Source organism: Artemia franciscana, chromosome 15 (assembly GCF_032884065.1).
Source record: "Artemia franciscana chromosome 15, ASM3288406v1, whole genome shotgun sequence".
NCBI classification, from domain to species: Eukaryota; Metazoa; Arthropoda; class Branchiopoda; order Anostraca; family Artemiidae; genus Artemia; species Artemia franciscana.
In genome coordinates, this window is record NC_088877.1 from 11,305,612 (window position 1) to 11,317,296 (window position 11,685).

The 11,685-nt window shown below is 32.6% G+C and overlaps 1 protein-coding gene across 5 annotated transcripts in view; it reads right to left on the minus strand.

Moving 5' to 3' along the window:
• LOC136036047 (calnexin-like) overlaps positions 1–10,635 on the minus strand; it is a 50,391-nt gene extending 39,756 nt beyond the window's left edge. Inside the window, exons 1-3 of one of the 5 annotated variants that reach the window (XM_065717985.1) lie at positions 10,569–10,635; positions 5,195–5,483; positions 1,759–1,926 (exon numbers count right to left, since the gene is read on the minus strand). In XM_065717985.1, the coding sequence (XP_065574057.1) occupies positions 1,759–1,926; positions 5,195–5,404 (378 nt within the window). In that variant the 5' untranslated portion in view covers positions 5,405–5,483; positions 10,569–10,635. Of the gene's footprint in view, positions 1–1,758; positions 1,927–5,194; positions 5,484–9,148; positions 9,164–10,117; positions 10,138–10,265; positions 10,458–10,568 lie in introns of those variants that run through there. The other 4 variants (XM_065717984.1, XM_065717986.1, XM_065717987.1 and 1 more) reach the window with 4 other exon arrangements.
• Positions 10,636–11,685: the final 1,050 nt, after the last annotated feature.

Consider the following 11,685-nt stretch of genomic DNA (forward strand, 5'->3'; position numbering starts at 1 on the left):
ATTTTCTTGCAAGTTAGAGGAAACCAACAGAGCAATTAAATCGGAGATGGCGGGTCTGACATTAAGCTGCTCGACTGTTAATGAAGATTTGCGGAAAACCCAGTCCAAGATAGTTTTTCTTGAAAAAGAATTAAAGAACATGAATTTGATTATATACAAATTTGACCCAAAACATCGAGGACCCAGTCTAGCGTCAGATATTTTGTCATACTTAAATGAAATTGTCCCGAATTTGGATCTAGAGAGGCGAGATATAACGGATATTTTCCGCCTTCGTTCTAAAAATGGCGTGCCCCCTATTGTCATTAAATTTATTAGCAAGCCTCTAAGAGATTTGGTGTTGAGATCTTCTGGGCTATGTAGCCGTCATAAGTTGAATATCTCCCCTGATTACACGGAAAGAGAGCGTATGGCTCGAGATAAGCTAAAACCCTTCTAGCGGAGGCTAGGTAAACAAATATGCCTGCTAAATTAAGGGGGGTGAGGCTAATATTACAGGACAAGATCTTGACCTATGATTTTGAGGATGAGAAAATAATTGAAGTAAGAGGCCCAAGTGTTAAAGATATGGTCCCGATAGCTCTGGGAGCTATCGCAATTAGGCTGCTCCGATATAAATGGATTTTAAGGCGTATTTTATGTTCTCTGTAAAAGGCGCGATTTGGGACAAGTCAACTCCTGTAACTTGCGCCATAGGAAGAAGATACCTAGAACATCGCCTACATTAGTTTTTCAATCTAGTCTATTCACAGAGCTAGAATTATAACATTAATTGGGCTTTTTTTTTAGAGAAAGAATCAAATTTGTATACAGAAGATATCTGGAGTCAGAATAACTTATAACCGACATTAAAGGCCTGCTTATGACTTAGGCTTGAGTATAAATACAAAAAAAGAAGAAAAAAAAGGAAGTTAGTAAACATTATATAGGAAGTTATTAAATAGCAAACATCATGTCAAATGTATTAGCCCCTTGTTTTTATTTTAGCCCTTTTGATTACACATAATTTTTAATTTTTACCTTTAGTTTCCGTTAGCCAGATCATCTTTTTTCCATTCAGTTCCATATATACTTTTGTTTTTTAATTTTATACTGCAGCACACTGAGTTAATTGTATTAGCAAGATTATTAGACTAAAAACAGAGTAGAGCACAAATAACGCCCTATTGAGGTTAGTCCAATTGTTATTGATAACGTCGCTGACAGACGTATGGGTAGTGTTTAACAATTCCATTCTCAGCAGGGCAATAAGGATGAAAGGTTGATTGAACAAGAATTACCCTGCTGATCCCCAGTTGGGAAAAAGCCCTGGAAAATGGCTTGTGGTAATATCTAATCAGTTTTAAAACATCAGATGTGCCATCCCTTATCAACAACAAAAGATTCATTGCTGTAGTGAAGATGAATAAGAGCATTTGGAATGATAAGCTTTGCTATCATAAAAAATCAGGTCATTTTGATGAGACAACCTTTACAAATCACTTAAACTACTGTAATCTACTGCTGCTAAACCAAAATAGATAAATAAAAGAGGCATTAATTCCGCCAAACCACGAATATATTTAATTTTGTTATCTATTGACCCATCGTGTTAAAGTGAAGCCCACTTAAGGTGTTTTTTTTTTCTTTTTTTTATATACAGAGAGCAAAAACTCGTCAAGTCTAAACTTTTTTAGAGTGAGGCTTTATCTTATCTTAAAGTTTGAACTAGAAATGATGACATGACCAAAAGTAAAAACGCGGGGACGGGGAACTCACCTTATAATCGACACTGACCTCAAAAGTGTTATCAGGGTAAACTTGAAGACGATACAAATGAGGCTTTTTATCAGAAAAATATTCATCTAACTTGGTGCTTGGCTTCTTGGCATGTTTTTCTTCAAAACTTTCATTCTTTGGATTCTTGTGTTGGAAGATGAAATGGAGCTAAAATAAATAGACAAACAAAGTTTAAACCGCCCAGGAGATTCCAACTGAAATTGTAATGCACAAGAAAAAAGCATGGGAGATAAAAACTCAGCTTTATCTCTGAATATAAAAAAATAACCAACCCCATTTAACATTACCCAACAAAATCATAAGGTTAATTTTTGAAATTTAAGTAAAATAATATTTTTTTTTACTTATGCTTTACAGGCAAGCACAAACGAGCTTATTTTTCCAGGAGTGCACCACAGGCGTGTTCACACGCAATATCTTTAAGATAGGGAATTTCCTGAACGCTAAACTAACCAAACCATTCACGGTGAATCAAAAATGGCTTAAAAGCAAAATATTTGAATAAATGCAGATTAAGCTTATTTTGTATGTTTATAGTTTTGCTGGGGAATGCTGTACAGCGATGTTAATACTTTTTAATCCATATTAAACCGCTATTGAAGTAAAATTTACCCCCTCCCTCCAAAACAACCCAGAGCATCACAAACTATTATGACAGCGTTGCAGCAGGACTTCCAGCAGTGATGTGTAATGTCTTTCCTCATTGTTTACAAATCGGTCATAAAATGCTTTCTGTTGTTTATACAGGAACGAGATAGCATTTTCCATATAAACATCCGTAATTAGAAAGTTAGTAGTGCTGGAATAGTTTTCTTTTTATCATTCTGATAACATCAATAAAATCGGTTCATCACAGCTGCATCCAAACAGAAGTCGCTGTTAACTAAGGGGGATGTAGGATGATATGGTGAGAAAACAAGAAGTTATTATTAACAACTACGATATTTAATTAGGTCAGCGTTATAATATTAAAGCCTACTTAGATATTTATTGGGATAGAAATCGCAAAATTTGAGATCCCAATTGATGAAGCGCGTTTAACCTAGTGAGTTGTAATAGTTGGCTGACGACAGCATTAGAGCAGACTAAAACGGCTATCGTTGACAGTTTCTACACTAAACTAGTCAGAATTTATAAGCAATGTTTCTACGAAATTTTCTTGAGTTAAAGCTCTGGTACTTTAATACTGGTTAAAGTAACCATAAATCAACTCTCTTGAGCTGAGTTGACATTACTGCCTTGAAAGCGATGACTGAAAAATAGTTTTTGTAAATAACTTTTATCTCTATAAAGGTTTAGAGCATTCTTAGGCAAAATTTCCCCCTGGTTCTGAAAGCCCCTTTTAATGTTTCTAAGCCTATCTTCTAGGAGCACGAGGAGCAAGTGCCAGAGAAACGGACATCGACGGTGTAATAAGTGTTAGATGGTTTAGACAAAAAAAAAAGTTTAGTGTTTGACTAAAACTTCGAATAATGAAATAGCACGGCCATTTTATGTCGAAGCTAATAGAACTTAGCATGAAGGTAATAGGTTCTTCGAACTTAATAGGAAGAAAGGAATACACACAGGATTTTGAATGTTAGGGAGGGTGAGGGGGGTAAACTTTTTAATAAATGACTAACATAGGCAAATTTCATTAACAGTAATAAGAAATAAAGGTGAAAATTATATTGACAGTAGTCAATTTTTATGCTTCATAATGATGATATTGTTTAGTCAAACAAGCCCTTACAGCCTAATTGCCGGCAAATTCATTATGAAAATTGAAGTAACGAATGACGTTTGAGCCCCTACCTCCTTAATGGAAGACCATACTTCCATCTACGTGGAAATAGGCACGAAAAAACTTTTAAACTATTACTGGAAACAACAAAATGGGTTTCTCAAATCCCTTTTGCCTGACTGTTGAGTACGGTGTATTTCATGCAAGCGCTTAACTTTTAATAAAGTAGGTCAAATGTCTTTTTTAGGGTATGAAACACGTGAAGGGGTTGAACTATAACCACTTGAACACTATCTCTTTAATTTATAAGGCAGGGAAGTAAAGGTATAATATTTCGAATAACATTTTGCTTAGTTCGAAACAATAAGAATGTAATCCAGGAAACTCCTAAAACTTTGCCGAGCTCAAACTTATCCCCCATGTGACAGATATTTAATTTCATTTAATAAGGTCAATGTTAATACTAACATACAACCAGCAATGATTATCGTAATTGGCTTAAGTCTGAAAAATAAGGATATTAGGTCTATTACATAAGAAATTTCGTTCAATCATGAAGCCAAATAAATCGCTTTGAAGCCTCACACGATCAAAATCAATGGAACAAACTTGCAGTAAAAAGGAATACTAAAAATCAATAAATACGTGTGAATACAGATCATCTTCAAAGACACTTATCGGTAAAGAATAGCCTAGAGAAGGAAAAAAAGCAAAATAGATTCTTTTTCATTTATATTCAGGTGAGACACATGACATATAGCATGATTTTTTTTTTTCAAATGGCTTCTTAAAAATAGCATTCAACAGAAAAAAAAAATTTGTCATTGTTCTTTTTTTGGAAGTGGGGTGTCAAAACCTGTTATATTTTGTTATGAAGATCCATAGTTAAAAGTCGCGTAAGCACTTTGAAGAAAATCTACACTGATAAAATACAAATTTAATGTTCTCAAACGAGTTTAAAAAATCCTCATTTGATTTTATAATCCAGCTGAGGGGAAGTGGTAGGAGGGCATGTGCTCCCTCCCTTCGATTAAAAAAAAGTTTTATTAATGTTTAGTTTCATTGAAAATTTTTTACTTTTATTTTTTTTAAATACGTGCAGTATATAAAGACAAATGCCGGAATATATATATATATATATATATATATATATATTTATATATATATATATATATATATATATATATATATATATATATATATATATATATATATATATATATATACATATTTATATATATATATATATATATATATATATATATATATATATATATATATATATATAATATAAATATATATATATAAATATATATATATATATATATATATATATATATATATATATATATATATATATATATATATATATATATATATATATATATATATATATATATATATATATATATATATAACAAAACAAAAACACGAATACCGAATACATTTGTTTAAAATATAGCTAAGTGGATAAATTGTAAATCAAATTGGAATTTTAAACATAATGTTTTGGTTTTGGATGGCTGGGCATTCTTATAACCTACAGTCAGCCAGATCCAGGTGATTTCCTTAGTCATTTGGAAGTTCATTAAATATTTTCGTGGGAGAGGGGCAGGAGGGGAGGTCAATTTTGACGTATAGAACCGACCCTGATCATGATAAAATAAAACTGAGTAAAGTGTTACAACCTACTTTATTATCATTACCGCACTTGTCAGGTCCAAACATGATAGTGTATGGAGTTTTATCTGTAAATTGGGAAAGTCTCATCTCTTTGTCATATTGAAGCAGTTTGAGATAAGCCCCACCACACTCCTGGCCATTTTGAAGCGTAACATCATACTGTACGATCAATGGCTTGTCTGTGAAGTGAAACACAGACAAGCCATTGATCGTACACATGCTGCTATATCTGCTCTTCTGGAAAAGCCGAGATCACCCGGGATTGGTTCCTTACTGGCTGGATCAATTGCCCATAGACCTGATAAGAAAAATTCATAATAAGTAAGACAAAAGGCACAGAAAAATATAAATTAAATTACTCATGGATCCATCAAAAAATCTAATCTAGGAAAGATTGAGGCTAAATCCCAATAAGTCAGTTCCGGGAGGGGGCCAGAGCTTAGGAATACCCCCTCTCTAACGTTTATTACTGTGTAAAATTTGCAAAGCACATCAAAGTATAAAAACCATGGACAAGTAAAGCTAGGCATTTCCCCCCAAAATATGCAATTTTCTGTTATATTTATGATAGTTAATTTACACAGAAGTTGAGAGGGAATTGACAATGGTCAATACTGTCCAATCCCATGAACAGTAAGTAAAAATCAGTAAGAAAAATAGACTTAACATAAAGACCAAAACTAAGTTAAAAACAAGTTTAGCTTGTATTACATTTCAGCTAATATTCAGTCCCGAGTCCGTTTACCAAGAAAAACAAACTGTACAAAATTGGGTGTGACTTGTGAATTGGGTGAGTTTTCCTCGAAAGTACTTCCAGCAATCACAGATATGTTGACCTTAAAATACATTAATTTATGAAGCAGATAAAAATTTAAAAGCACAAGAAATAAGCATTATTTTAGGTCAAAAATCCTTTTTTGTACGATTTTTCAAGGGACCAGACCCTGAAAATGTAAAAAGTCGACGAGGAGATTTGAAACAAACAACACATTTTGGGCCGAATTTCATGGACTCTAACCAACCATACTCCAGTGGTCTCTTATTGTCAAATATTTAAGGTTAATTTTATATTCCCCACGTGACGGGTGCCTCCCCCTCCCCATCATTGGACTTCCTGGCTGAAGAGCCGTGAATAAGCGATCAGCACCGCCAGTAGGGACTGTCAAGTCCAATGCCATATTCTTTACCTTTTAAAAGGTTCCCGGGAAATATCCGATTTTGTGACAAACCCACAAATTCAGGATGCCAATGTCGTTTTATTTAAAAAATTTCATCTGTAGTTTCACTTAGCCTTGAAATTCTGGCTAAGTATTTCAATAGTATTTGTCATTTCTATTAAATATTATTCTAAACCTACCTAACAAATAAGGAAGTATGAACACAAGTTTTCGTATTTTTGTTTTTATGCCTATTTTCTACAGTTGTTCTTTTATTTAAACGGATGCAAAGAAAACCAAAATGTAATTTTCCATATTAATAAAGCTAAATTTCAACTATCAAAAGATATCAAAATATTTGTTTTACGTCGAAAGTAGCAGGACTGCAGAAAAATAGCATATTAAATACCTATACAGTGAACATAGCCTCAACTTGATAGCTTCCAAATGTTATTAGCTCAAGTTGTATACGGTTTTGAGATTCATCAGAAATTAAAAAGCATTTTGAATACTTACATTCATTTTATGACAAATATATTTTAAAGTCTGAGAAAATTTACACTGCAACAGAAAGGCAACGAATATCGTTCGTGCAAAGTAGTTTGAACTTAAATCCTCAGTTTCCAAAGGAGAATCTTTTCACCATGTACCGTGGGAACTGCATTGTCTTGTCACTCCTACAGTTCAATTCAGTATGTAGGATCACTCCATTACTCAATCGCCATGAAGAAATTACATGCAATTTTTGATTAGAATAATTCTTAAAAATGCATTTTATTGGAATATTAGATTGTTGAGCATTGGACAAAAAAATTACAAACATTTTCCTTTTTATATTATTTTAAAATTACTTGCATTTTTTGATTAGAGTAGTTCTTAAAACAGGTTTTATTTGACTGTTAGGTTTTTCAGCACTGGACAAAAAAAAAAAAAAAAAACAGTTCCGTAATTAATTATTTTTAGGAAACATACGATTGTGTAAGTCTACACAAAACCAATTCAAAGATTTTATTTTCACTGTCTTTGGTCCTCAAAGAAGCTTCATGAATCACAAAATTAAGTTTACAAGTGACCTCTCCAGCTCCTCATTATTCCTTGCAACGTTTATCAAATTAAACAGATAAATTTACCATGAATGTTCAATTCAGCTGCAGAAACAGATAAAGGCTGACTAAAACAGCTGTTTAAAGACTATTTGATCATAAATTTGTTTTTATATTGGATTTGTGACAAACAATTACAAAGACTATAAGAACTTAATACAAGGACGTCCCAAAAGGAACTTTGATTATAAAGTGTTTATAAATAAAAGAATGACAATCTCCTAAGAAAGATCAAAACATTCTAATTCTTCTTATTTATTGTTTGTTCCTGCTACAAAAACATTTTTACAGCCTAGTCCTTAATCTAATGAAGTGAACAAAAAATAGTGAGATTTCAGGGTCACTCTTAATAGATTTAATTTTTCTTCTGCGTACATAAAAAACGAACTGACACTGCAGAATTTTTTCTAAAATAGGAGAAAAAAAAAAGAAATCGTACAACATTTTTTATATATATACAGTTCTGATACTTTCTTTTCTGGATCCTGTTAGACTGATAAGTAACATAATATGTTTATGACTATTTGAAAAAAGTCAGAAACCACAAATAAGTCCAGAAATTAGCAGTAAATAACACATTTAGCAAGGAAGTGCATTAATTTGTCCTTTTTTCGAAGGGGTAAATAAAAATATTTGACAATGGTGACATCAAAAGTATGTATAAAAAATAAAATCCCACAACTAACAACAATAGATGCAGATAATAAAGTTGTCACTTTGTTCTAATAAGCAAGGGTTCAAACTGGGTAAATAATTCAAATTTAAATAATTTCAGTGTTACCTGTCACCTTCACACACTGAAGCATATTGACTTACAGCTATGAAGTCTTTAAACACAACAACTACTAAAAGGATTAAATGAGTTTAGTTATTACTGAGGTTCTTACAGGTCACACTCGAGGCTATGTCCAGGGGATGGGATGAGGGTTTGACCCCCCCCCCCAAAAAAAAAATCTGTCAAACTCGCGAAAATGCATACAAACTAAGTTTGAATGCGTTTTTCATTTTTTCCTGTACCCCTTCCCTGAAAATGGTCAAACTGCAAACAGAGTGATAGACCCTCTCTCAGTTTTGACCCTGATTCATTTAAGCACAGATTTGTGCACATATTGCGTAACATAATTTTTGATAACATTTTAATGCGTAACATATTGATTTTATAAAATATATATACTGATGGCAAACGACATGCAGATATCCATAGAAAGAATTATCTTTATGCAAGTTTGATCAAAAACTATTAATTTATAGACAAAAGTTCTTTAGGATATAAACTAATTTTTCTGATCATCTTCAACCTCTTGCCTATCAGACAATAATTGTCTTGAGTACCAAAAAGGAACAGCACTTGCCTATCATGCATCAACAAATGTATTCAATCATGGGCACCAACTTGGGGAGGCTGAACTTTCAGCTTCCAACATCTCCCCATAGATTTTTGAAAATTCTTTTTCTTTTTTATCTATTTTTCATAGAAAAAATAGCGGGATTCAGTATTCTCATCAAGAAATTGAAAACAGAAACTTGGCCCATTCTCCCCCAAATTTTGGAGAAATGAAACATTTTTATTGGCCTTGAAAATGTGAACCATTCCTTCCCCTTGCACCTACTATTAATTTTTTTTAGCAATATATATATATATATTGTTGTTGTTTTTTTTTACTAAGAAAAAGCAAAACAGAAGATCAAAGGAATTAACTTACACTAAGTAAGGTGTTCTTAACAATCATCAAAAGAAACTTCAATGAGAAAACTAGAATGTTCAAAAGCCTCTTGGTGGCTTTATGAAAAATCGGTATGAATCTCCAGAACCAAATCTTATTATACATCTTAAGATGTGACTAATGTGTATTAACATACAGAGTTTCTATGAAGAAGTATTCATTTTTGAAGCAATGTGTAATTATCTGAATATTAAACCTAGGATTTTTCTTCAAAATTATTCAAACATTAGGGTGCCCAGATCCAAATTAGTTATAAGGTATGGGTATATACTTAGAAGATTAAAAAACTGGCACAATAATGCATTGGAAAGAACTAAAGGTGCATTATTTACCATCCTGTTAAAACAGCATTAAAGCAACATTGTTCTAAAAGCCCTACTATCCATCTATAATTTTCAGCCTTTTTCATTCAAAGAAAACATAATGACTTTTTCTTGAGTCTTAAGTATGTTGAATTTCTTGTCAAGAAAAGCAAATTACTATACATAGTATGCTTCAGGCCATACAATACCTTAAGAGATAACTCTATCCTATCTTTAGCTTGTAGAGCTTGGGTAAAAGATAAAAAAAAAAAAAACAATAGAAAGTTGACATCAATTCTCCTGAAAATCTTGGAAAAACTATTTAACTTCCCCCCCTTTTTTGCAACAGAGAGAAGGATATTAAGCTTAAATGAAATTTACATTATCAGAAAGTGTGAATTTTGTTTTTTTACATTAAACAAAGCAAAATATTCTATTTAAATTTCTGGAAAGGACAGGCCCTTAAAATGTTCAAGCATAGCTACTCCATCATTTGAGTAATTTGGCTCCATCTGGAGTTACTTATAGGGCCACCCAATTTGATTGACAAATCTGAGGTCAAAATGGCAGTAAAACTGAACTGTCTTTTCAGTGAGATTTTGCAGTCAAACCACAAATTTTCAACCTTTTTTATATAGCTAGGCACCTGAAAAAATCCACCAATGGAACCTTAGTTTTTAAGATGGTCAGCTGATGCTGAGACTTGCAAAATTATTTTTAAGGTGTCTACAGCTCTAAGAAGAGGAAGAATAAAACAAAGAGGAAAGGGCAAGGAACAAAATACAGGGACACACCATCATATTTAGCCAAAGATTCATCTGTGCCTTCTTTTTTTGCTTGTGATTTCACCCACTTTGTACCAATAGCTTCAGGATTGTCAAAATGTTCAGCTAAATAGACATCACCATCAGGCTCTGGTGAAACATAGCCTACTTCACTTTTTCCACAGCAGATACTACCAAAAAAAATTCAACATTGGTAGTATCTCCTGTGGAAAAAAAGTGAAGCGAATTCGGCACTTTTGGTCTTGTGATAGCCGTTTTGTTGGAATAAAATCTTGTCTGAAGTCTCGACTTTTTAAATTACACCTTATTTACCCAGGAAAGTTTTTCCCCAGAAAATTCTTCTCCAAAAAATCATCTATGCTTATACCGAGCCTCATCTTTTAATAGATGGTGCTTAATGATCCATAATTACACAGCAGTTCTTGAAATATGGCGTGGATCAATTTTATGATGGAGCTTTTATGTACATTTTCATTTTTAAACATTTTTCTTGTATTTGCTAATTGAATTTGAAGGAACGCATTTGTCTCTGTGCTTTTCTACATAACAAAATGAGCCAGGGATTTGTCTCAAGGGATTTGTTAATAGTAAGGGAAAAAGGTCTTGACCTAGCATCCCAACCACCTTGAGGTTTCCGCTCTTTTAATATATTTAGCCAGTCTTCAAAATTTATCCCTTTATAAATTTTTTAGGTTGAAAAAACATAGTATTTATTGTCTGTAAATGATTGACGTTCCTCTTCTTTTCTAGGTAATGAAGTAGCTGCTGGGCAGTAAGTTTCGAACTCTGTATAAGGCTGTTTTCTGTTGCATTCGTCTTTTTGTGTATAGACGCTTATTTTTACATAACAAGACAGTGCAGCAGAACTGGTTTCTTATAATTTTAAAGTTTTAATAAATAAAAAATTAAGGGTTCTAAACCTTAAGTTAAATAGAATCTCAGTAAAATTCGCGTGTATTTTTCTTTCTCTCACCTTTTCGTATTTTACAAAAAAAAAATAGAACCCTAAAAAAATTTTCTAATCAATATTCTTTTTTGCTCATCCTTCACCTAACGAATTTACTGCTCATTGAAGCTGTGCAATTATGTGGCCTCTGCTTCTGCCAAGGAACCCCTTCTTGACTCAACATTCAAGACCATTTTTCCCCCTTATTTTAAAAGAAATTAAATCAATAAAATATTGCTTCTTTGCATTCTTACAAACTACTTGTTGATCCCGCTGAATGAACTAAAAGCAGAGAAGTGTTTACGAATAAGTGCTGAAGACCTTCTCATTTATCTAAGTAAGAATGAAGTACTTCCGCTAGACATCCGTCAGCCACAAGAGTAAGTGAGCTCTATATTTAATTATTTTTTCGTGCCTTGTTTCAGAATAATATAGTTAATTACAAAAACATATAACAGGTAACATACAATATAGCCCATATTG